The sequence below is a fragment of the Myotis nattereri genome, assembly GCF_964212035.1.
Source record: "Myotis nattereri genome assembly, chromosome: 3".
Lineage (NCBI taxonomy): Eukaryota > Metazoa > Chordata > Mammalia > Chiroptera > Vespertilionidae > Myotis > Myotis nattereri.
In genome coordinates this window covers 117,934,715-117,961,226 of record NC_138077.1, presented here as the reverse complement: position 1 = coordinate 117,961,226, position 26,512 = coordinate 117,934,715, and the positions used below count along the sequence as shown (strand labels likewise).

The 26,512-nt window shown below is 46.5% G+C and overlaps 1 protein-coding gene across 5 annotated transcripts in view; it reads right to left on the bottom strand.

Moving 5' to 3' along the window:
- Positions 1-24,681, bottom strand: part of RPIA (ribose 5-phosphate isomerase A) — a gene marked incomplete at its 5' end in the record, with an annotated part of 30,099 nt that extends 5,418 nt beyond the window's left edge. The window contains 8 exons of one of the 5 annotated variants that reach the window (XM_081086194.1): positions 2,072-2,171; positions 4,629-4,770; positions 5,462-5,530; positions 6,755-6,819; positions 13,519-13,578; positions 16,575-16,630; positions 18,096-18,156; positions 24,367-24,681. In XM_081086194.1, coding sequence (XP_080942320.1) covers positions 2,072-2,171; positions 4,629-4,770; positions 5,462-5,530; positions 6,755-6,819; positions 13,519-13,578; positions 16,575-16,630; positions 18,096-18,156; positions 24,367-24,648 — 835 coding nt within the window. Of the gene's footprint in view, positions 1-2,062; positions 2,172-4,628; positions 4,771-5,461; positions 5,531-6,754; positions 6,820-13,518; positions 13,579-16,574; positions 16,631-18,095; positions 18,157-24,366 lie in introns of all 5 variants that reach the window. The other 4 variants (XM_081086193.1, XM_081086195.1, XM_081086196.1 and 1 more) reach the window with 4 other exon arrangements.
- Positions 24,682-26,512: the final 1,831 nt, after the last annotated feature.

Sequence of the window (26,512 nt, the reverse complement as noted above, 5' to 3'; positions counted from 1 at the left end):
CCACCAGGTAGAGAATAAATCTGCTGAAACACAAAGGTTCCTGGTACTGAACTATGCCAACATAACTGGAGCCTCACAAAGATAAGCCAAGTGGGCCACTCAAGACCCATCCTTTTCAAATTTCTGTAATACAAGGTGACCCAAGAGAAAGTCAAACCAGGTTCAGAAAATGTTTCAAAAAAAGAGCAGAGATGAATGGCAATAGTCTAAGGTCTCATCTGAGAGCAACCTCTCCTCAGGTATGAAGGGCAGAGGTGGCTCAGGATGGACATGGGGAAAGAACCCCAGTAGCTCTGACCCTTCTATAGAGCCTGTCTTCTCTGAGTATAACACAATGGAACATCCAAGGGGATGCATGGTTCAGCTCTCCTCCAAGTGACCTAATGAAATCACATGGGACAAGGTAGGCGACAGGAACAGAAAGGGAAACTTGCCCTGCTTCTCCTACCTTGATCTTGGTCCAGCAGCAAGTATTACAATGGGCCAAATTGGGAAGAGGAAAAAAAAAAAACAAATCACACAGATGATCCTGGTCGCACTGTACTAAATAATTTCCTATCTAGCCTCTTTTTTTTCGTTTTCTTCAAGTTCTTAAAATTTTAACCATCTCTAGGCTGTGACTTATACTTGAGGTGAAGAGCAAAGTATGGAAGAAATTGTCTCACAAAGGACATCTCAATGCCTCAATAAGCCAACAAAGGTCTGAGCAGGAGCAGCAGAGCTACACAGTTGGACCGGGAGACTTTCCTGCAGAGGAGCAGTGCTGACAGTGGCAAGCTGTTTCCTACTTGCCCCCTGGGTTGCCTGTACTATCATTAAGGCAAACCCTCTTATTGTACTAACAATGATCTCTATATCTTATCTTCCTCCTGCTTCTTGGCTCTTTAGTGCTTCCATTAAAAACATAACACTGAGAGAATAAGCCTAATTCAACTCATTTTTTTTATTTAAAAAAATCTGGTAAAAAATACTCAATAGAAGCCTAAAATAGTGAACTAAAGGGTGGAAGAATTAGCTCTTTATTACATGGCATATACTCACACCACTTTCAATCCCAAATACCATGGATAACTTACAATTTAGCATTAATTAATGGTAAAGATAGTATCTTTTCTTTCATTCATTAAACACCGTCTTGTGTTTGAACTCAATCCTCCCAACAATCCTGTGAGGTAGGTATTAGAACGAGCCTTTTACAGAAGAAGGGACAGTAACTAACCGCACCTGGGCCATGCTGACAGAGCAGGGCTGAGTCAGGGCCTGTGCTCTGGTAGTCTGTTCCAAGATCTACTTAGCCACTATCACCTGCCAAATTGACCTTCTCTGCCACATTAGCCAGTTCTAGGCCTAGAATATTCCATGTCATGGAGTATTGGCAGCTAGAATCTTAGTCTCTCAATATGTAAAACTAATATTTTTCAGCTCTCCCTCCTCCTTCTATGAGCCCTTAATAGCTCCTCCAATACACACTCATAACTCACCTCTACACTGCCCACCCAGCCTTACCCAGTGCCCCAGACCCATGGTTCTTCACTGCTCCAAATGATCATGTCACACAGCCCCTCTGTGACCTGGCTCTCAAGAAATAAGGACTAAAAGTTCAGGCCTAGAGGCCACTTGGGACTCCCATTTTGGTGCCATGGCCTTTGGGCACATCCTTTAACCTTCTCCAATCTGTGTCCACTCTATAACTATGCAATCAAAGTGGGAGTCAGAGGAGACACCTGTAAACAGTTCAGGGTCCAGATTACACTATGCTGAAGCATAGCTCAAAAACTACCTCTATTCATGGAACTTCCCCACACTCCCCAAAAGACAGAACCTTGTACACTCTAGACTCTTGGTATTCCTCTAGCAGAATTTAGCACATGCCATCTTATTTGCAGGTATGACTCTATACAACCACAAAGTTTCCCTCTGGTTTATTCCATATTCTGTAGATGGGAGTATTCCTGTAACACATGGCACAATATCTTGCTTGTGGTCTGTATTAATGAATGTGGGTGAATGGAGTTCTTTTCCCCTACTGCTTAAGCAAAGGTCTTGGGAGGGTGACCACCACCCATATTACCTGGGGTCATTTTGATAGCTGTGTTCACTTCACTCCATTTGTGCACCCGGTCAAACTTCCAGTCCAAGATAAAATTTCCATTATCCGTCACCACGGGACCCTAGGAAATAATTTTCCACATTTTCCAAGGATGAAGATAAAGGTAGGTAGAGAGGGGCAGGAAAGTGGAAGCAATAACCAAAAACACTTATCCTAACTAACCCACTCCAAGCAGTACTCCCGCCTCATGCTTTCCAGAAGGAAGTGCTGTGAAGCAGTACCGAGCAAAAGCTCTGAGGTCTGAACTTGAGTATAGACCTCAGAGGAGCCACTGACTCCTATGAACCTCAGATTCCTCAACTGCAGAAAAGGAGCATTTCATACTTCATCAGGCTGCTTAGGTATAAACCACATGAGTAAGCATTTACCACAGTGAATGCTCAGAGAGAGTTCAATACTTCTTAGCTACCAACGTGGCATGATATTCTCAGAGCTTCCCATTAAGTACCAGCAATAATGTAAAAGGAGACAATGTTATTTCACAATTCAATTAGGCAGCTCCATCAAAAAGAAGCAGAGATGGGTTCTGAGGTCAAATAGATAGGGGTAGTTTCAGTTAATCCAGAATTCCTCAACAGGTTTGGGCACAAGAAAATGTTTAGTGCCACAAATGCTGACAGAGCACTACAAAGACAAAGAAACTAAGACTCTCCTGCAGACTGGAGGAGAAGGGGTGGGTGCTCAGTTAAGAGGTCCATAAAGGCAAGATGCTGAAGTTCTTGTCTGGAATAATCCCAGCTATGAAGGAGAACCTCCAACAATCTCTTCCTGGCCTTTCAGCTAGAAAGGGAGTCAGAGTCAGAGCTCTATGCAACCAGTATGATTAGGACAATGATTTTTAAAAGTCACAAAAACACCAGGAAGAAAACACATCAAAATAAATTATTTATGGCCCAGCCAGCATGGCTCAGTGGTTGAGCGTCAACCTATGAACCAGGAGGTCATGATTCGATTTCGGTCAGGGTTACATGCCCAGGTTGCAGGCTCGATCCCCAGTGGGGAGCATGCAGGAGGCAGCCCATCAATGATTCTCTCTCATCATTGATGTTTCTATCTCTCCTTTCCTCTCTCTCTCCCCCTCTCCTTTCCTCTCTGAAATCAATAAAAATAGATTTAAAAAAATAAAAATGTACCAAGGAAGATTTACAAATAATCTTTCTTTTCTATATCTTACAAGCTTTTTATATACAGTGGAGCATCAGTTCTCAAACTTCATTCATTCCAGAAGGCTGTTGGAGAAGTGATTTGTTCAAAAACAATCATTTTTTTCCCATTAGAAATAATATAAATTGCATTAATTCATTCCAGACCCCTAAATTATTCCGTTTTAACCTTTCTTTTATACAGTACATGTACTATTTAATCTGATATAATGTACACTTGTTTTCTTAAATTTACTGAACCACCCTACTAGCCTTAAATGAATCATTTTCAGCACTGGTTCTATGGGTGTCTTTCGGGAGGTATGTGGCATCTTCACTTTTTCACATTTTTGCCTCCAAAATGCTGTCACTGATGCTTTCCTTTATCCAAACCAACAATGTTTCTACCTCTTAAGTTGCTTGTGATCATTGCTTTGTGAGCACTTTCACAGCCTTAGCAACAAGAGCACTATTGATGGCCTCTTTACCATACATTTTAAAATTGTGCTAACTGTCCATCTTGTCAGTAACAAAAGCAAAAAAAATATTCACAGCAATTTCCTGAGATGTTAACAAGGTGAGCTTTACTGTGAAAATGACCCATACTGGCACATTCTCTCCTCTGTTTGTGGCCTGAGAGACACTTTTTTCATGCTGATATAGCAGCATAAAAGGGTTGTCAGGTTGAAAACTGAAGTTTTGTTACAACTTGATCAAGTGCTGAATTGTTTGAGATGGGAGCCATTTGAGAACAGAGGTTTGACTGTATGTTTTTAATTAGTTTTTAGGCTATTACTTTTGCTTTTTTGTTTATTTTTGGGTAAGAAAAACAAGTTCAGTGTAACCAACCTTAAAAGCTGAAGGATTAAGTATCTAGAATCTATTCCTAAGGAGGGGTCCACATCCCCTAAGAAATTCTATTTCTTGTCAAATTTTGTCACAGAATGAGAAAAGAGGAAAAAAGAAAATTATACCACGAGCCCTGAAAAACTTTATGCCCCAGGGGCTTCCCCAAAGCCCAGTTTAGCCGATGTTAATCAGGGTGGTGCAGGGTTCAGGTACAAATGTCAGATCACCTGAGGAGCATCAGCCCTAACACGAGACAGAGAGAATCATTTCCCCATTTGTACGGAAGATACACACTGCATTAAGACATATCCACAAGAGTCTGAATGTAGGAATTAATAAAGAAGCACTTTACAAATAAAGAAACCAATCTAAAGTAAATAAAGGCTTGCGGCCCAGACAGGCTCAGAGGACCTAATGAAACAGAAAGAGTACACTGAGAACCTGGGGACACAAGGACTTTCCCATCACTGATGCAGACACAATACTGAGGCCCTGGACTGTTCTCAAGAAACCTCACCACCACTTACTGCCTTGTTGACGGCCATTCGAAGCTCAACCACACCCCCGAACTTCTGAGTAACAGCTCGGCTCACTGGGACATAAGCCATAGGGATGACCTCGATGGGGATTCCCTTGTGCCACTGATCCCCAAGGTTCTTTGAATCTTTCCTGGAAATAGAGTCAAAAACTACAATAAATATAAATAAGCTCAATGGTACAGATAACACCAAATTCAGGAATGGTGTTAATTTATATGGTGAAATGGCACAGGAGGCAAACAGGAATAATACACAGAGGTTTTAAATGCATCTGAAGTAATGATAACAAAAATGTTGAATTTAACTATGACTAGCTTTGTGTGGTATACAGGTGTTTATTATTTATGTTCTTCCCACAACTATACTTCACAAGTATATACTTAATAAAAATAAATAACAGCCTCAGCACAAGTCCTCTCCCAGACTCCTTGAAGGAGAACCTGAGAGACGGGTCAGACTGTCCACAACAGGAGTCACACGTGACCCTGGAGGAAACAGGGTGTGCTGAGTCACTGCCCGTGGGCAGTGCTTGCCCAGCTTCCTCTGAGGCTCCCTGGGAGGATCAAATGAGTGACATATGAGGACATGCTCTGTTGACATGTGAGGCAAGCTGCTCCTCCTTCCAAAGGACACTTAAAGAGCAATGTCTCCCTTCGGCATGAAAGCATATCGTAACACTCCTCGACACTGCCTAAGTCCCAGGCACGAGTCTCACAGTCAGACAGTCCCTCCAGGTCTCTAGTTCCTCCTCTGTAAAATACAGATGAGGCCCAAGTCGGACTACCTCCTTGGTGGACAATTCAGAACAATAAACACTATACCTGAAGTCAGCAATCACGATGAAGCGACTGGCATAGCCCGCCACAATCTTCTCCTGGGTCAGGCAGCCTCTGGGAATGGGAAGAAGAAAGTAAACACAGGGCTAAGACAAAAACTTGATTTGAGAACTAGTCAGATACAGAAAATCCAAATTCACTCAATTCTGGTACTTAAAGAGAGCCTCACTTTTTAATTCTTAAAGGACATGACCCATCCTGCTATGCAATGAATTGAATTGTGCTCTATCCAAATTCTAAAGTTGAAGCTCTAATTGGCAGTGTGACTGTATTTGGAGATGGGGCCTCTAAGGAAGTAATTATGATTAAATGAGATCATATGGGTGCGGCCCTGGTTCGGTAAGATGAAAGTCTTAATGACCAGAGAGTTTACTTACTCTCTCCCCTCACCATGTGAAGACACAGTGAAAGGCAGCCACCTTCAATTAAAGAGCCTTCAGAACTAAGAAATTTCTGTTGTTGCAGCCACCCAGGCTATGGTGTTTTGTTACGGTAGCCAAAGCTAAGACACTCTCTTTCCACCACATGGACTATGGGAAACCTTAGCTTGTGTCTGGGAGAAACCCAGAAATGGGACAATGGTTCCCAGTTAGACCAGGGCAAATGCCATCTAAGATGCATATGTGAGGAAGTCCCAAGCTTAGGGAAATGTCATCTGAGCATGGGTAGGGGTCTATAGCTTGAGAAGTAGGGTAAGCTTGGAACAATCTGACTTATAGGCTATTTGACAGTCAGGGTGATGAAGCAGAGAGAGCACAATGAGCTTTTAAACAAATTTGTGTCATTTCAAGAGTCTACTTGATTATAAGAACCAGCAGAACAGGAAATTCTGCAACTCACCCTTCCCTAACCCCCAAATCACCACTTAAACACCTGATGTTTTCTAAATGAATGAATACATACATCACTAAGTACTCAGAGGTAAGAGCAGCTTTACAGCAACGATCACACACTGGTGCCCACAGACCTAGTAATCTAGCCCCAGTAACATGCTTGTTTAGCTCGCATAATTTTAAAGCTTGAAATCACAGAAGAACATGGACACGGAGAACCTATTAGGATGAATAATCTCACTGAATAGGCCCAGGTTCCTAGTCACCAAATTCTGCAACTAATAACCAGAAATGCCAATTCGGCTCTCCAGCCATAGCTCTTGGCATCCTAGTAGAAAGACAAACTCAGGTACATCACAGTGGCAATTTGCTTCTTCTGAAATCCATTTTGCTTTGCTAAGAACTGGCAGGCACTCCTTAGCAAGAAAGTCGCCACAATACTCACCCACCACCCTTGATGAGATTGAGATCAGCATCTACTTCATCAGCACCATCAATGGCGAGGTCAATCTGTGTTGGGAGAAGGAAAGATAGAAAAGCCACTATGCCTTTGAAGGGAAGGCTCTGTACCAAGCTTGAACATGCAATACCTTCAATACAATCAGACCCTCAGCAGCCTGTCCGACTAGCAAGGCACAGTTACCTGCTTTTAACCAATCAAGACCCTAAGGCTTTGAGAGGTTAAACTATTCTCCTAGAGCAGCAGTTCTCAAGCTGTGGGTCGCAACCCCTTTGGCGGTCGAACAACCCTTTCACAGGGGTCGCCTAAGACCATCCTGCATATCAGATATTTACATTACGATTCATAATAGTAGCAACATTACAGTTATGAAGTAGCAACAAAAATAATTTTATGGTTGGGTCACAACATGAGGAACTGTATTTAAAGGGCCAGAAGGTTGAGAACCACTGTCCTAGAGTCACCGAGAAACAAGCATGGGGCCTGAGGACCCCTCAGTCCAGCTCTTACATTCTCTTTTCTCACTGAAGGGCTTCTCTGTGGACAAGCTGGAATTATGGGGATCATGGAACCTCAATATGGGTGACATCACCCCCAAGTATAGAAACATATACACATGTATCTGTGGTATTGAAATGTCATGGAGGAAGGGAGGAGATCAGAAAAAAGAGGCTGAGAAATACTGACACAGAAGTCTCTATACTAGTGTGGCAAACACAGGCCATTTCGAGTGGACTAAGAAGGCCCATAAAGACCCATAAAGCTGACACACAGTTGCTGTGATCCAGAATTGGAAATTATCTGAGGTGCCCCATGGTCCTACCAAACTACCCATCTGGGCTTGCCCACTCTTTCATTAGAAAGCTCCACTACTAGCCCCAAATTCGGTCAAAGGGCAAATTAATTCATTCACCTTTCAAAACTCGGAATCAAGGAAGTTATTTATTTATATTTCCCATCACTCCTGGTACTCTGCACGGACAATGTGAGAGTTTCGAGTATGGTTTTTTAAAATAGCAATAGAAAACCTCAGGGTGCAGATTCAGTTCAAGCTGCAGTTGGAAGATGCTTGGTGCAGCTGCTGGGGCACAGGAGTAAGGCCCACAAAGCTTCAGGCATGCACCCTTGCTGCTGTCTCTTACCTACGTGCCCTTTATCCTAAGTCATAGCCTGCGTTGCTCCTCCCTGACCCTGCATAGCCCCTGGGCTGGACTTTGCCTGGACAACTGACTCTCCAGGGCCTGGAAGGTGGCAACCTTTCTGTTGGGATGGCAGGCCCATATTCAGGCTAAACTACTCTCCTAACAATATTGAACAGCTGATTCCACCTGTGCAAGCTCTGCCCACAGATTTCTCCCAATGAGCCCTTCCATGGTTCTTGCTAAGCCCTCTGAAGCCGGTGTGCACCATGACAACTAGATTACTAGACCACCACCAAGTGCCAACCATCAGCCTGGTTTTGGACGGTTATAACCCTGCCTGACTCCTCTAATACAGCCTTATCCTCTTTCCCTTCCCCCACTATATCAGTGCATTCCATCTCTCGGTCCTAATCACCCCAGCCAGCCAGGGCACTGTCCACATACACCCATGTGCCTGCCCAGAATTGCTCCTGTAGTGCCCATCTATCCCTCTCCAGAATGTTCTGTCCAGCTCTTGTCACCTAGCCTTCACAGCTCCACTCATCTTTACCTCTTCCCAAAAAGCCCTTCTAAGTAGCATCACTCTAGAGGAGCGGTTCTCAACCTGTGGGTCGTGACCCCTTTGGCGGTCGAATAACCCTTTCATGGGGGTCGCCTAAGAACATCCTGCCTATCAGATATTTACATTACGAGAGAAACCAAGATGGCAGCATAGGTAAACACCTGAAATTGCTGCCTCGCATAAGCACATCAAAAATACAACTAAAAGACAAAATGGACATCATCCAGAACCACAGGAAGGCTGGCTGAGTGGAAATTCTACAACTAGAAGGAAACAGAAAAGCACACTGAGACTCAGAGGAGGTGCGGAAGTAAAGTGCAGATGTATGGAGGCGCACATGGAAAGGGCTGGCAACTGAGGACACGGTTGTCTTTTTCAATCGGGAGGGAGACACAAGCTCCCGAAGGCCTTGACTCCAGTTCCGGGCGAGTCTCTGGGGACCCAGACTCATATGGGGAGAAACTGGATTGTCTGGCATTGAGCGGAACTCGAGGGAGGCTTTCTCTCAGAGGTACTTGCAGCGATTACCACCGGACACTGGGACCCGGGGCCTCTTAGGGCAGGACTGAGGGTCAGCCATAGCGGTTTGCTCCATCCTGTTGATTCCCTGAGACCATACCCCACCCAAGCTGTGGCAGAGGCTTTTGCATATGAATGACCTGGCCCTTTGCAATCTACAATTACCTAACAAACTGCAGCTGTGTCAGAGAGACCCAGAACATCCAAAAGAAGGCCCAAGGCCCCACAGCAGCTTGCATTGCTTCACAGCTGGACCTCATCTAGGCACCTCCAAATCCCAAACAAAGAAGAAGAATCTGCAGATCTCTCAGTAGCTCCTGCTGGGTAGCCTCAGGCAGAGGCTAAATTAGCACCTCCTTAGAGATCCAAGTGCCAGTGTACCCAGTGGTCAGAGTGGGACCATCCAGATTACAACTCCTCAGATTCATAAGGGACACACTCAGGGGGCAGACTCAGTGAGCACCAAAACCCCACTGAAGCAAGTCTTGCCCTATAAGGGTGTCTCCAGCACAGAAGTTCTCCCACTGTAGACACAGCTGATTCTCAGATCCAATTGGCCTGGAGTCAATTCCTCCCAGTGATACCTACAACAATCAAGGCTTAACTACAACAAGATTGTGCCCAAAGCCCACAAAGGGGTGCACCAAGAGTGGACACCTCAGGTAACGGGGAAGGCTGAGCCACTGGGCCCTATAGGACACCTAGCACAGAAAGCCACTCTATCAACACAGGGAAGCAGCCAAAATGTGGAGACAAAGAAACAAGTCACAAATGACAGAAATGGAGGAAAGCAAACTACTGGATATAGAGTTCAAAACCACGGTTATAAGGTTTTTCAAGAATTTTCTAGAAACTGCCGATAAATTTAGTAAGACCCTCAATAAGTGTAGTGAGACCCTCGAAGATATGAAAAAGGACCAACTAGAAATTAAGCATACACTGACTGAAATAAAGAATAATCTACAGAGATCCAACAGCAGACTAGAGGATCGCAAGAATCAAGTCAAAGATTTGAAGTATGAAGAAATAAAAAACACCCAACCAGAAAAACAAAAAGAAAAAAGAATCCAAAAATATGAAGATAGTGTAAGGAGCCTCTGGGACAACTTCAAGCGTACCAACATCCGAATTATGGGGGTGCCAGAAGAAGAGAGAGAGCAAGATATTGAAAACCTATTTGAAGAAATAACGACAGAAAACTTCCCCTACCTGGTGAAAGAAATAGACTTACAAGTCCAGGAAGCGCAGAGAACCCCAAACAAAAGGAATCCAAAGAGGACACACCAAGACACATAATAATTAAAATGCCAAGAGCAAAAGACAAAGAGAGAATCTTACAAGCAGCAAGAGAAAACCAGTCAGTTACCTACAAGGGAGTACCTATACGACTGTCAGCTGATTTCTCAACAGAAACTATGGAGGCCAGAAGGGAGTGGCAAGAAATATTCAAAGTGATAAATAGCAAGAACCTACAACCAAGATTACTTTACCCAGCAAAGCTTTCATTCAGAATTAAAGGTCAGATAAAGAGCTTCACAGATAAGAAAAAGCTAAAGGAGTTCATCACCACCAAACCAGTATTATATGAAATGCTGAAAGGTATTCTTTAAGAAGAGGAAGAAGAAAAAGGTAAAGATAAAAATTATGAACAACAAATACATATCTATCAACAAGTGAATCTAAAAATCAAGTTAATACAAAATCTGATGAACAGAATGAACTCGTGAATATAATAGAATCAGGGGCATTGAAAGGGAGTGGACTGAATTCTCAGGGGAAAAGGGGTGTGGAGGGTACAGGACAAAAATCATACACCTATGGATGAGGACATTGTCGGGGGGTAAGGGCAGAGGGTGGGGTGGGAACTGGGTGGAGAGGAACTATGGGGGGAAAAAAGAGGAACAACTATAATGATCTGAACAATAAAGATGAAAGGAAGAAAAGAAAGGAAAGGAAAGGAAAGGAAAGGAAAGGAAAGGAAAGGAAAGGAAAGAAAAGAAAAGAAAAGAAAAGAAAAGAAAAGAAAAGAAAAGAAAAGAAAAGAAAAGAAAGATAGATAGATGGAGGTGGGAATGTCAGAGTTCAGTGTCAGAGGAATGACAGTGTCAGACTTGACCAACCTTTGTGAGCTTTGACGATGGAGAAAGGAAGGGGCCAGGAGGCAAAGAATGTGAGACACTTCTAGAACCAGAAAAGGCACGGGAGTCCATTCTGCCCCCAGCCTCCAGAAGGAATGAACCCCTGCAAACTCCTTGGCTTTAGCTCAGTAAAACTCAATTGATTTCTGACCTCCAGAACTGTAAAATAGCAAGTTTGTATTAATTTGTTAAACATAAATTTGTTATTGATGCAGGTCCCTGGCAATGAGCAAGACAAGGGAGCCCAGCTGGTGTGGCTCAATGGTTGAGCATCAACCCATACACCAGGAGGTTGCCGATTCATTTCCTGGTCAAGTTCCAGGCTTGATCCTCAGAGGGGGTTGTGCAGGAGGCAACCAATTGATGTTTTTATCTCTCTCCCTCTCCCTTGCTCTCTCTGAAAATAAAAATCCTATCTAGTAAAAGACAAAAAGGGTAATTAACCATACCTCTGCTACGCTTCCCATTTGCTAATCAGGGCGATATGCAAGTTAACTGCCAACAAAGATGGCGGCCGGCAGCCACGCAGCTGAAGCGAGTAGGAGGCTTGCTTGCTCCAGTGATGGAGGAAGCCAAGGTTCCCCGCCTGCCACAGCCCGGCTCTGAGCTCCGAAAGCAACAGAGTTTCAATTATAGAAGCTAAACAAACCCCAGATACCTGCTTTCAGCCTGCCGTGGCCTCAGAGCTGGAGCGAGCAGGATGGCAACAAAGTTTTAATTATAGAAGCTAAAAAAACCCCACATACCTGCTTTCAGCAGGCCGTGGCCTCAGAGCTGGAGCCGGCTCTCAGCTCCAGTGACAGCAGCAATGTTTCAATTATAGAAGGTAAATAAATCCCAGAATTTAAAAAAAGGAGAGGCTGGGAGCTTCAGTTGCCGGCCAGCCTGAAAACGGCCCTCAGCCCCTCACCCAGACTGGCCAGGCACCCCAGTGGGGACCCCAACCCTGAAGGGGGTGTGACCAGCTGCAAACAGCCATCAGCCCCTCGCCCAAGCTGGACAGGCACCCAAGCGGGACCCCCACCCTGATCCGGGACACCCTTTAGGGCAAACCAGCCAGCCCCCACCCATGCACCAGGCCTCTATCCTATATAGTAAAAGGGTAATATCCAAACTGACCCTAACAGCAGAAAGACTGGGAATGACTGGTCACTATGACACACACTGACCACCAGGGGGCAGACGCTCAATGCAGGAGCTGCCCTCTGGTGGTCAGTGTGCTCTCACACGGGGGAGCTCTGCTCAGCCACAAGCCAGGCTGATCGCTGCCAGTACAGTGGTGGTGGTGGGAGCCTCTCCTGCCTCCTCAGCAGCGCTAAGGATGTTTGACTGCAGCTTAGGTCTGCTCCCCACTGGCAAGTGGACAACCTCCGAGGGCTGCCGGGCTGCCAGAAGGATGTCTGATTGCCATCTTAGGCCCAATCCCGCCGAGAGCAGGCCTAAGCCAGCAGGTGGTCATCCCCTGAGGGGTCCCAGACTGTGAGAGGGCACAGGCTGGGCTGAGGGACCCCGCCCACCCCGAGTGGACAAATTTTTGTGCACCGGGCCTCTAGTATACATATAAAAAAACAAAGAACAGCCCTAACCGGTTTGGCTCAGCCAATAGAGCGTCGGCCTGTGGACTCAAGGGTCCCAGGTTCAATTCCAGTCAAGGGCATGTACCTTGGTTGCAGGCACATCCCCAGTGGGGAGTGTGCAGGAGGCAGCTGATTGGTGTTTCTCTCTCATCAATGTTTCTAGCTCTCTATCCCTCTCCCTTCCTCACTGTAAAAAATCAATTTAAAAATAAAATAAAAGCACGGCCTCGGGCAAGAGGCTGTGGCTTTTTCATAGCTTTGTAAAAGGTGGGTACATAATGGTACCCACCCTCAAGACTACTGGAGATTAAATAACTTACCACTGGTATAGCACTAAGGAAAGTATCAGGTATTCAGTAAGGGCTCAGTAACTGCTATGAGCTTGCTACTCACCTTCTCAACTTCAGCCTCCTGATTACCCAGGTGTGTAATCATCTTTACCATAAAACTCACTGTAACCCATTTCCACATGAGCATGGCACCTCAGACAATCACTTCTCTTCTCCACATGGTGGTAAGCCCAGTGGGCTGGCTCACTATCATACATCTGTCCAAGGACTGAAGGAAGAAGCCCTGGGTGCAGCCAGGGCTCGTCTAACCCCCTTCATGACACTCAAACTGAGCTCTCAGAGGTACTGGAAACCAAACACCGCTCTGCTTGTGACCTCAGCCAGGATTAATACTCAAGGTCTCCAGAGAAAAGCTGGTATGATGAACTGACCTCTCTCCTACACGCGGCAGATACCGAGCCCATAGTCAAGCAACGGCCACACAAAAAGGAGACAGTAAGACAGAGCAGCCCATCTCTTACCTCTGGGTGTCGGTCCAGGTCACTGAGGGTTAAGCCATACTGCAGGATGAGCTGTCGGGCCTGCGGAGGACAGGGAAAAGCACCCATGATCACTTACTTTGAGCACGTGGCAAGGATTTGCAGAATTCTGTTGGATTTCAGTGTTGAATACTGAGTCCTGACTGAGGCTTCCTCCCAAATCAAATCCAAACCTGGCTCACCAGGAGACAGGAGATCTAGACCCATGAAACGCAAAGCTAAGCTACTTCATCCTTGAGCTAGAAGGAGGCAACCCAGCACTGAGCCTCAGTGCAGTCCCAGCTCACAGCTCTTTTTCAGTGGCCTGCTATTAAAGACAATGCCTCCTAAAGCAATGGAGTATTTTTAAAAACTTCCTAAAATATGAACCAAATCTATAAAAATATTAGAAAAAAATATTTTAAACTCTAACAGTGGTGTGGCTCAGTGGTTGAGCATCAACCTATGAACCAGGAGGTCAGGGTTCGATTCCCAGTCAGGACGCATCACTGGGTTGCTGGCTCAATCCCCAGTAAGGGGCATGCAGGAGGCAACTGACCAGTGATTCTCATCATTTGTGTTTCTCTCTCTTCCTCTCCCTTCCTCTCTGAAATAAATAAAAATATGTTTATAAATAAATAAAATAAAAATGAAAATCCAACAATGTGGAAAAAAGACTGAAGATGACTAAGAATTGATATGGAGTGATTCCCAAGCTATACTATTGAGTAAAAATAAGCAAAGAACATATCCTCGGAGGAGTACATAAAGGTAGGACTTCTGGAATGGCTAAGTGATGAGCTTGGCAAATTGACAGGCCAGCCTGGGAGAGATTCAGGATGTTTGTGGGAAAAATCAGCACCACTGACTTTATAGACATGACTATGGTTAACCTTTAAGAGGCTGACCAAGCAAAGAGTAGTGCTGGCCACCACCACACAGCCCTGAGCAGGGCTCACAGCTGGAATAACTGCACATGAACTTCGACCACCCAAGTCCAGGAGGACTCAAGTTCACGTCATTGTTCACAACCTGCAAACGAACCAAAGGATGGAGAGTTTCTTTCAAAGGCATGCCTTGAAAATATTTTCTGCTTAAAGTGAAAAACACCTGAGATTAAGAATCAGGAATAGGGTCTAATCGTAAATAAACCAGCTACATAAGCCCTGGCAAATTTTCTCATCTATAAAAAGATGGGGATGGATGAAATGACCAACATAAATCTTCACATCCAAAATTTAAGAATAAACTACAAAGACCCTGGAATTTGCAATATGTGGACTTCATTTGGACCCTGGTTCAAACTGTAAAAAATATTTTTAAGGATAAGACAAGAGGGGAATTTTGAACCCTGGATTTATATTTGATGCTATTAAAGATTACTGTTACATTTCAAAGTATTGTTGAGATGTTTAAAAGTCTCCCTAGTTTTCAGACAGACATAATGAAATATATACAATAAATTGACACTAAGAATGGGATGTTTCAAAATAATCAAGGTGGAGCAGAATGGGGTACAGATGAAAACAGGCCATGAACTGATAATTGTTCAAACTGAGTAATGGGTACATGGAAATTCATTATATTGTTCTTTAGCCTTTCTGAAGTTTGAAGTTTTCCATAATAAAAGGCAGCCGGAAGCCGGTCCATCCTTGCTGTTTGACACAGTCGCTGCAGGGAAGAAACATCTGCACAGCTTATGTTTCAAGGGACCTGGCGTATATAGCATACTGTTCTTAATATGTTTGCTCCCCTTCTTAGACTATGTGTTTTAACCAAGGTCACCTCTCTGAGGAAGGTTGTTTCCCCAGGTGGGGATTTCTTCCCTGGAGTTAGGGATTAACAGTACTAAGGAAGGGAATAAATCCCTAAAACCCCTTAACTAAGTGCCAGGCGGGAAGTTAATAACTTTACGAACAATCACGCTTAAACTACATAATCTTTACTTAGGATAATCTCCTTCAGTTACTTCCTTGTAGCTTAATAGAACAATAGAGTAACCTTGGAATGGAAATAAGAAACGCCCTAACCTTTGGAATAGAATGGATAGGATTAAAATCAACTGGTATAAATACAGATGCAACAGGACAATAAAGACCAAACCTGGCTACAGAACCTCGCTGGAGAACCTCGCTATGCTGATCAACTGAACGCTGCCTCCGTGTCATTCCTTCTTCGCTGACTCTGTCCACACCTTTGGGAACCCCTGGACCTGCTGGGGCTGGACCCCAACAAAAGGCTAAAATAAAATACTGACTGAAAAAAATGAAATTTAAAAAAAACACCAAAATTATTTTTTTAAAATGTATTTTTATTTATTTCAGAAAGGAAGGGAAAGGGAGAGAGAGAGAGAGAGAAACATCAATGATGAGAGAGAATCATTGATCGGCTGCCGTGAGCACGTCCCTCACTGGGGATGGAGCCCGAAACCCAGGCATGTGCTCTTGACTGGAATCGAACCCAGGACCCTTCAGTCTGCAGGCTAACACTCTATCCACTACACCAAACCAGCTAGGGTGATTTTTTTTCTAATTACAGAGAAACATATAACGATGGGAGAAAACAATAATAAAAATGGCATTGCTTAATTATTTCCAAGTACCTAGGTTTCTCCAAAGTAGTACTGGAGAAATCCCCTAGTTCCAGAACTAGACTATAAACACATTGGGAATACCTAGAAGGCAGCCTCCAAGATGACCCCCAATTACCTCCTCTTGGTATTCAAGCCGTTGGATAACTCCTGCCCACAATGTCCCAGGGCTGGTCTGTGTGACCAATGCCACACAGCAGGGGAGATAGCATGACACTGCTGAGGCAAGTTTATACAGAGTGACACAGTGGGGTAGGCAAAGGGGGCTAGGGGTGTGACATGCTCAAGCCTCCTCTTCTCCTTCCCTCCTCTCCTTCCTTCCCTCTCATGATTTCAGTAAATACACTCTCCTGCTCCCCGCCCTCTCACAGGGAACAACCCTGATGCACACCCCACAGCCAAACCTCCCTGTGCTCAGGGGCCCGGAAGATTCAGCAGCCACAAAGATGCAGAAGGAAAGCAGGCCCACCTGGAAGGACGTGGGAACACAGACAAGGTTCAGGTTCTCCTGCTTCACTCTTTCAGCTGTGGAGAGAGAAACATGTCGGTGGGTCTTCACTCTCACTTCACTTTTCTTGTCTTGGACACATTTGCTCAAATCCAACAGAAAAGGAAAGCCTGCCTTTCATACCATGTCCCCCCCTTTTGACAAAGTTGATGAACATGCCTCACACATCCCACGACAGGGCAGCAGAAAGCCTAAGGCGGTGAGCACTGACTATGGCAGAGCAGCGCCCGTGTCTGCTATCATGTGCCCGGCTATAGTCAAGGAACTGTGCGCCTGGGAACTCTTTTAATCCTAAAGGTCAGTTATAACCCCAAGGAAAGGAACAATTATTACCTCCATTTTACAGAAGAGGAAACTGAGGCACAGAGAGGTAGAGTATCTGGGTAGTTACACAGCTAACAAGGGGCAGAACTGGAATATGACCCCTGGCAGTCTAGCTTCAGTCTTAAATACTTCCCTATGCTGCCTTTTACAGGGAAAAGCTAGAAGTCAATTTTCACATTTAATACAAAATATAATATCATTTGTAGACCCCAGAGGGTGGTTAGAGTGGGTTTATTCATGTATTTGGGGATTGCACCTTTCAGGAAAACTTGACTTTTTAAAAAAGGTCTTAAGAAAAACACTGTCTTGTTAAAGCTTAAGTTTTTTTCATCAATGGGTTGCATCTTGTAAGGTTTAGATATCACTATTACGAAACCCACAGTTAATTCTTGAACTTAAAATCCTCCACACACTCAGTGCTAAAGCACAAGGATGTACAACGTTAAAGCCCCTGTTCGGCCCATGAGGCAGCTTCCAGAAGCCAACATACCAGCACCACAGCCACTCCTTCAAGACTGAGCGGTGCTGGACTCTGCCTCCTGAGCACTTTGCCCCTGGAACTACAAGAGGCCAGCACTCTAGCAAGCCTCTCCTCTGGGCTTGTTCTTACAAACAAAAGCAGGGCAGTAAAACTTGTTGGGTGGCCACAGGGGCTGGGAATTCCTGCTCCTTCCTAAGCACTGGGACACCCTAATCAGAAAAAGCCAGCACCTGCAGAAACCAGGCCGCAACTGCCAGCACCTCCCATTCACTTCAGAGTCAAGCCTGCACTGACCTTAATTTGTTTCCCTGAGATTGTCTGAGGGTCAGAGAGCTTGCCTCAGGGTCCCTGAGACTACACACACACACACATACACACACACACACACACACACACACACAAAATGAGGATAAAATTCTTTTGAGACTTCACTCTAAGTCTGCTCCTCCCCTCCAGCTGTGTAAACAAAGCTAAGGTAACCCCCAAACATGGCTGAAGAGACCCAAGAATCTCTCTCTCAGGGAAAAGCAGAAACATACAGTTGACAGACAAGCAGCTCCACAGTGCTGGAGCCATACCCAGCAGGTGTTTTCTATGCCCCAATCCTGCCCCCAGCTTCTACCACCCCACATCATCCATACCAGACAAAACATACAGGAAACAGCCTAAGGACATACCTATTCGCTGCACAGCATGGACAATTGTAGAACCACTTCCTATTCCCAGCACTTGGTTATTCTGACAAAAAAAGGAAAGAAAAAAACCAAAACTTACTAATACCATCTTTTATTCCCTCTCCAGCCTGCTTCCTAGAGCAATAAAATTATTATGAACATTAATTCACCAACGAGAGTACAAGGCAAGTACTGTGCCCATTTTATAGAAACAAGAGGCCCAGTGCACAAAAATTTTTGCACTCGGGGAGGAGGAGGAGTCCCTCAGCCCGGCCTGTGCCCTCTCATAGTATGGGACCCCTCGGAAGATAACGACCTGCTGGCTTAGGCCTGCTCCCAGGTGGCAGAGGGCAGGCCCAATCCCTAGGTGCAGCCCCTGGTCGGGCTCAGAGCAGGGTCGATTGGGGAGTTGGGGCGCCACCCCGTCATGCACAGAGCAGGGTGGATCGGGAGGTTGTGATGTCACCCTCAGTCACGCTCAGGGTAGGGCCAATTGGGGGGTTGGGGCACCGCCCCCTGTCACACTCAAGGCAGGGTCGATGGGGAGGTTGCGGCGCCACCCCGTCACACGCAGAGCAGGGCCCATCAGGGGGTTGGGGAGCTCCCCCCTGTCACGCACAGAACAGGGCCAATCAGGGGGTTGGGGTGCTGCCCCCTGTCACGCACAGAGCAGGGCCGATCAGGGGGTTGGGGCACCGCCACTCTCACACTCAGGGCAGGGCCGATGGGGAGGTTATGGCTCTACCCCGTCACACACAGAGCAGGGCCTGTGGCGGGGGGGTGGGGGGGGATTGGGGTGCCGCACCCTGTCACACACAGAGCAACAGGGTGATCAGGGGGTTGGGGAGCTCCTCCCTATCAGGCACAGAGCAGGGCTGATCAGGGGGTTGGGGCGCCTTCCCCTGTAACGAACAGAGCAGGGCGGATAGGGAGGTTGTGGCCCTGCCCCCTGTCACACACAGAGCTGCAGGGCGATCAGGGGGTTTGGGCGCTGCCCCCTGTCATGCTGATCCCAGCTCCGCTGATCCCGGTGCTGGGAGGCATATTACCCTTTTACTATATAGGATAGAGGTCTGGTGCATGGGTGGGGGCCGGCTGGTTTTCCCTGAAGGGTGTCCTGGATCAGGGTGGGGGTCCCCACTGGGGTGCCTGGCCAGTCAGGGTGAGGGGCTGAGGGCTGTTTTCAGGATGGCGGGTGACTGAAGGTCCCAACTGCTCCTTTTTTTCTTTTCTTTTTTTATTCTGGGCCAGCTTTAGCTCTGGCTCCAGCTCTGAGGCCTCTGCTGCTGAAAGCAGGTATCTGGTTTGTTTGGGTTCTATAATCGAAACACTGTATCATCTCCAGCTCTGAGATCCCGGCTGGCTGAAAGCAGGTTTCTGGGGTTTTGTTTAGCTTCTATATTTGTAACAATGTTTCAAACTGCAAGCTCAGAGGCCGGCAAGGCAGGCGGGGAACGTTGGAGTCCTCCGTCACTGAAGCAAGCAAGCCTCATGTTAGCTCCAAGCTGCCTGGCTGCCAGCCGCCATCTTGGCTGGCAGTTAATTTGCATATCGCCCTGATTAGCCAATGGGAAGGGTAGCAGAGGTATGGCTAATTACCATGTTTCTCTTTTATTAGATAGGATAACCACTGAACGTCAAACCTGGTCTTTATTACAGTGCCCAGGGGCAGTTTATCAGCACAGCCCTCCTCCTTTCATCTCTGACACTGACATCACCATCTCTTCCTGATGAAAGATACACTGAGCAAGTTTACAAATGTCAAGAGTTGATTTGAGCAAAAATTGATTTGAATTGGGCAACATCCAATCTAGCAGAGAGGAGCTCACGGAACTGTACAAAATGAAAGGCTTTCAGACTTCCCTCTAAGGCAGCAGTTCTCAACCTGTGGGTTGCGACCCTTTTGGGGGTCGAATGACCTTTCACAGGGATCGCCTAAGACCATTGGAAAACACATATATAATTACAGATTGTTTTTGTGATTAATCACTATGCTTTAATTATGTTCAATTTGTAACAATGAAATTGGGGGTCACCACAACATGAGGACCTGTATTAAAGGATCGCGGCATTAGGAAGGTTGAGAACCACTGCTCTAAAGGATGGCAGTTTCTATCCAGCTGATTGACTGGATTAAGATTCCATTTCTCGGAGAGCCAAAACTGTCATTAAGTCTTGGTTTGGTGACGTGGGGCTTAGCATATGTGACTCGATTTTGGACCTGTTGTCTAATAGTTAACCCTCCCTACATCCTGTCAGACAAAAGGCTTGGCTCACTTTCAACGTACAGCAACTTAAGTTGTCCTAATAGTGGTCAGCAGATGATCGAGCACTGAAAGACCCCTGACCAACCCCTGGGCCAGCTCTAAGCATTAATAAGTCAAGGTTTCTGGCTTCAGTGCCTTTTCATAAAAGCTTAACATCTAGAAGGCAGGGGACTGACCACAGATACCTTACTTTGGTAGCATCACAAAGAACCAGAGGGACATATCCAGCCCACAATCTAGAGCTCCCCCAGAGTTGACAGAAGAGCAAATTGTATCAGCTTCTGTCCAGGTGACGCAAGCCTGACTCAGAGAATCTGCAAAGCATGGCTTAATTAGGAACATAAGAAAAAGTCTTCCTCTGCAATAGGAAGGCCTTATAAAGATGTAGAGCATTTCCTCAATGCAATAGACAAGAAACAGACATCACACTTCTGAGCCTGCCTTCTTAAAGGGGAAGGTGCCTAGGAGCAGGGGCAGAGTTGGGGCCCAGCTGAGGACAGTTAAACCACAAACAGCACAAGGTCAGGGCACAAACACTCAGGAACTAATACGGAGCTCAGTTCCTCATCAACTTCCTGGGAGCAATCTCCTGCCAGTCTAACGCAAAATGGCTCAATTGTATTTCAGGTCCACACCCAGAAAAGCAGCAAAACCAGACAAGTGACACTACAGCTGACCTCAGGACCAGCAGCATTGAATTATGACCCCCTACCCTGGCACCAACCAATCAATCAGTGGAGACCCCTCCTTGGGGTTCTTGGGTTCTCCACAAGAAATGGAGAGAATACCCCACAGACATTTCCAGACAGATTTTATCAAGCTTATGCTCGAGCTCAAAGGAGGCAGCACCGAGGAAAGGAAGGTCCTCTGAACAGGCTCGGGGCTGGCTCTGCTTGGCTACTTTTATAAGCTAGAGACAAACTAGGGGCTCTTTTTGAAAAAGGCCAGCTTGCAGAATTTTCCAGGCTTGGGTGACTTCCCACCAGGGGTGTCTATAATCCCAGAAACTGGCAGATCTGAGTTCAGGGTGGCTATCTCCAAGTTCTCCATCCATCCAGATATGGAGATGGTTACCACATTGGAACACCAAGAGAACACCAATGGACTACAAATTGTACCTACACCCCAGAGATTCAACCCACCAATAATTCCACAACCTCCATATTTATGTCCACACTTCACACAATTCATTGAACATTTACTAGGAAGGCCCCGCTGTACCAACACTGCATGAAGATAAGGAGCATGACCTTTTCGGGACTGGGAGACACAAACACAGAGATAACCAGAACGTAAGACACCTGCATAAGGCACCTAAGAGATATAAAGTGCTACAAAATCAGACAATATGCCCTCCCCTTATGAGGCTAAGGAAAAACTGAAAGGAAGAAACGGCCTTCGCAGCAAATCCTGAAGGACACACATGACTTTAACATAAAGGCAGAGTGCGGGAAGCCACTGCTTGCCGATACCGTCATGAGCGTGCACCAAGGAACACGGAAGGCCAGTGGGCCTTGGGTGTTAGCAGGGCTGGTGCTAAGCACCTTGTTCGCTAAGCACCAATTGTTCGCATCAAGGCAATTTCCTAACCTGATAATCCTTTTACTGTTTACCAAACTTCACCTTTGATATGCCTGTATGAATTGCTAAAGGGCAAATGTGTATTCAAGTAAATAAAAGGCGAACCAGGCCAGAAGTCAGTGTGTCTCTTCAAGAAAGAGGTTCCACCTGGCCCCCAATGCCTTGTAAATTCATATTTCTTGTACAGTATTTTCATTTGTGTGTCGGCCCCTCCTTCAGATCTTGAACCCCGCCTAGAAGGTTGCAGCAGCAGAGGACAAGAAAGAGCATTCTAGGTCGAGGGTAACGAAGTTAAAACATACCCTATATGCCAGTATTCTGACTTTTCCAATATTCTGGTACAAGGGGGGTAAGGAAGCATAGAAGTAAGCAAGATGGTGGAATTGAGGACAAGGACCAGTCTCTTGTCTATGGATCCTTCCCACCTGGCTGAGTACCTAGCTTACAATAGATTCTTCAGGTGTGCCACATGGAGGTCAGGATGAAGCCCCATGAGGGCCACTGTGACAAGAGCAGTTGAAAGCTTCAGAAGATAATGCTGGGAGGCTGACAGAGGGGAGAAGATAAGGGCAACCACTATCATCTGGCCCTAGGAAGAGCCTAAATGGGGCTGGTAGGTCAAAGGAAAAGGTCAGCTCTAAGAACATTCCAAAGATGGATAGGACTTAGCACAAAACCTACCCTGATAATCTTACACCTGTGAGTAAAGGAATCCAAGTCACAAAATGCTAGAGGACAACATGGTCTTAGATGGAGTAAAGGATATCCCATGGAGAGAGCAATTAAGTACGTACATGGATGTGCTCAATAAATGTGCATTTGAATTAGTTATCCCCCTTGCAAAGTATCCAGACCAGACTCTTCTCCTCCCTGCTCTAACCACACTTCTGGTAACCACACCAACTGTCTGACACTGCTGGTCACTCAATAATTACCTGGTAAACAAAGGAAAGACTAAGTCACCATTAAACAGCAGAAAATACAAAATTCAAGTAGTGTTGGCATCTCAGGAAAGAATGCTGGTAGGAAAGTGCCACTGACGTTGGGCGAGGTGCCCCCAAAAGTCCAGTGGAGATCTCCACAGGATTACCTGGCAACTTTTGGAATAATATAGCTGGAATCTAGTGTTTTGGGGCTTTAGCCTGAGGTGGGGGGCTTACAAATTTTATTTAAGCAAATACATAATTATAAAACAAAGGTCAGGAAGACATGCGCCACCAAATACTAATGCAAACAGATTAACAGGAAAACTAAGATAGAGGGCTTTTCTAACTGTATCGATTTCGTTTTATTTACCTGTCCATTAGCTATTCACTTTATCCAGGCATTTTCAAATCTCAGCTTATTGTCCCAATTTTGCAGCTGAGATACTGAATCCCAAAAGTAGAGCCAAAGTACACATTTTACATTAACTCTGTGAATTCCCATAGAAAATCCTATTGCTAACCAGACTTGTAACAAGTGACACCCAGGACAGGGCAGCTGTGGACCTGGTAGAAGGGTACCCCCTAACATTAGTCACTAGGTTCTGGAGGATCCTTGGCCATTCCTTCTACAGAACATGCTGAGCCAGCTTATTGCACTGGCCCCGCCATTAAACAGGCTGTGTGGGATCAAACATCATCTGTCTATACAAAATAGCTTGGTAAGCTAAGGTATTCTCAAGCACTAGCATTAGAAGACGATACCATTTTTTAAGAAGAAAAGACAAAAAGCCAGTAAAGTCTAAGAAACTCCACCTAAGGACAAAGATACTCCACTTGGCTACCCAAATATTAGTATTAAGATAATTAACTTGATAGGCAACAACAAATCCACTCGGGTCAAAAGACTCCACTAACAGCAAGAATCACACCCGCTTAAACAAGTGGGGCAGGACCTCACCACTAACAGCTGAACACCTCGGAACAGCATCCTCCAGGCTTCGAGTGTCCCCCCGCCCCGTCCAAGGGGCGTTTAACGCTCAGGTCTCCCCCTCAGACTCCATCTCCCCTGCCCTCTGGCGAGTACATTCGGGGGCGGGCGCGCCGAGCTAAAACCTGCTTGGAGTCAAATGTCAAGACAATTTTCAAGCCAGTTCTCCGCCGGCTTCCCAGGGAAGTGAAGAGAAGACCTCTCAGCAGCCCGGAACTCGTCAGTTTCCCTTTGTTGGTAAGGAAACCAGAGGGCAAGGAAGTCTCTTCCAGCCCCACTCAACATCAGACACCACCCAGGCTCCGCTTTGCAAACCTGTTGTCGGGCCACACAAAGAGTCTTTGGGAAGCTCGCCCCCAGCAGACCCCACATCAAAACAGCCTTTAAGGAGCAGGGAAGCAACCCGGGGAAATGCGCGCTCGCTCCCCGCTCACGCAGCCCACGCCCTTCCAGGAACAAGGGCGCCCCAGCGGAGCCCACCAGGAGCCCAGCCCGCGGCCCGAGCCGCTCACCCTCACGTGATTCTCTACCGCCGCGTGGCCCGCAAGCTTCTTGGCCTCCTCGGCCTTGGACATCGTGGAGGGGGCTGGGAAGGCACTATTGGCTTCCCTGACGTTGAGGCTGGTTTGGCCCGCGGCGCCGGTCCCGGAACGAACGCACACCGGCGGCTGCACGTGGGAGCCCGGCACACCCCACCTGTTCCCGCCTCCTCCAGAGGCCGCGCCCCCGGCCCGTCCGGGCAGCGGGGCCAGGACCCGCCCGTAGAGGGTGCTGAAGGGCCCAGGGCGCTGCATCCCGATGCTTAGCTCCAGCCTCAGCCACGGTCCCGCCCCAGGTTCTTCCGGAAGTCTAGTCGTCACGCGCACGAAGCGCACCCGCGCGGAGCTTCCTGGGAAATGTAGTTCTGTGGCCTTCGAAGTCCTGAGCCGCGCCTCAGCCTGGACTCCCAGCCCCACAATGCTCCTCCAAGGGCACGCAAATCCCGGCTACCGGTTTAGGCGCATTGGCCAGTGTGGCGGGAACAGTTGGGAGAACCGTAGAGGATTTTGTATCTTCTTGTGTTTCTGAGGAGGGGGTGTTCTGCCTAACCTGTTGTTTTACCCAGCAGTGACAGCGTGGCCGTGGAGGAGACCTTAGGGCAGGGAGTCGCTCTTATGGAGACGTCCGCTTGGAAGTGACTTCTCTAGCCTCAGTCCCAAGAGAAACGCACACGGATGCCCGCGCCCGTTGAATCTCCCTAGACCTGCGGACGCCCAGCAATAACAAGTTTAGTCCCCGCTGCCCTAAACATTGTCCTGCACTTTGCGGTACTGGATGGGCTGATTCCTCCGGATGGAGCCTTGTCCCGCACCGAGTGTTCCCTGCCGAGACCCTGCAATTCTTGAATACAAGGACTTTCACTGAACTTAAACGCTTTCTCTATCTGTAAGGTGTCCTGCTGTAGGGAATAGTAAGGACGGGGACTTTTTATTGTCCCTGTTTTACAGACGAGGAAGTTAATGCTAATCCCAGCCACACCCACTACTTGGAGGTCCTTACAAAGCTCACAGCCTTTGTGCTTCTCACCCATGTTGGTGGAACTCCCTGACTGCTCACGAAGTCATTTTGAAACTCCGGGCCTTCTCCCTCTTCTGTGTGCAAAGCTTCAGAATGGGCGGATAATCGCCCTCATCGTGGATTCTCTTTGCTGTGTCCAATGAGGTGGTCAGCCCTGGACCTCTCCACCTGAGTCTGAGAAGGAAAAGTTATATGAGGTGATATTTGTATCCTCAATTTTAGACAGAATTTGGAAATTAGCACAAAGTTCTGGTTAAGATGCAAAACAAAATATTTGAGACCCCAACTATCATTGGTCTCTGCACCTTTGAAGACTACCTGAGTCAAACTTACGACCATTTCTGCATCCCTGGGGGGGCAGACTTTCCCCCATTTTGGCTCCTCAGTACTCACTACCCACAGGTTGAAGCAACTGTTAGTAGCCAATATCTACTTACTCCTCTAGCCTCAGGGCATTTTCACTGGGGTTTCCCACCACATTAAATGCTCTGCCCATCTCCACTGCCAGCTTTAGCTTATCCTTCTCTCAGCTGAAATGCCACCTCCTCAGTCTTCCTGATCACCTTGTCTAAACTAGATTCCCACCCACCCATCCTCTATCACTTCATCCATTGTTCATTTCCATCATAGACCTCTCAAGTTTTTGTTTACTTAGCCTTTCACTTGTTTATCATCTACCCTAGAAAATAATATTTCTGAGAAGAGGGACTTTGCTTTACCCCTACAGCATCCTCCATGTGTCTGTCCCTTAGATGGTCCACAACAAACACCTAGAGCAGTACTGGATAACAGATTTGGTGCCTCAGCCTCACAGTCCACTTCAGCCAGACAAAATTTCAGTCTCTGCCCCACTTAACCATTCTCCTTAGGTCTGCCAGTGATGTCCAGTGACTCATGAAATCCCACTGGCAACTCTTGGGGCTGAAAACTATGCTGACCCTTGAAATGATGTTATTGTGTTCCTGTGACACTTCTTCTTTGCATATCCTATATAATAAAAGCCCAGAGACTGAAATGGCGGAATGACCAGAATGACCAGAGATCAGAAGGACCATGGCCCCTCACCCTGGCTGACCCCGCCCCCCTGCAGGGACCCCCCCA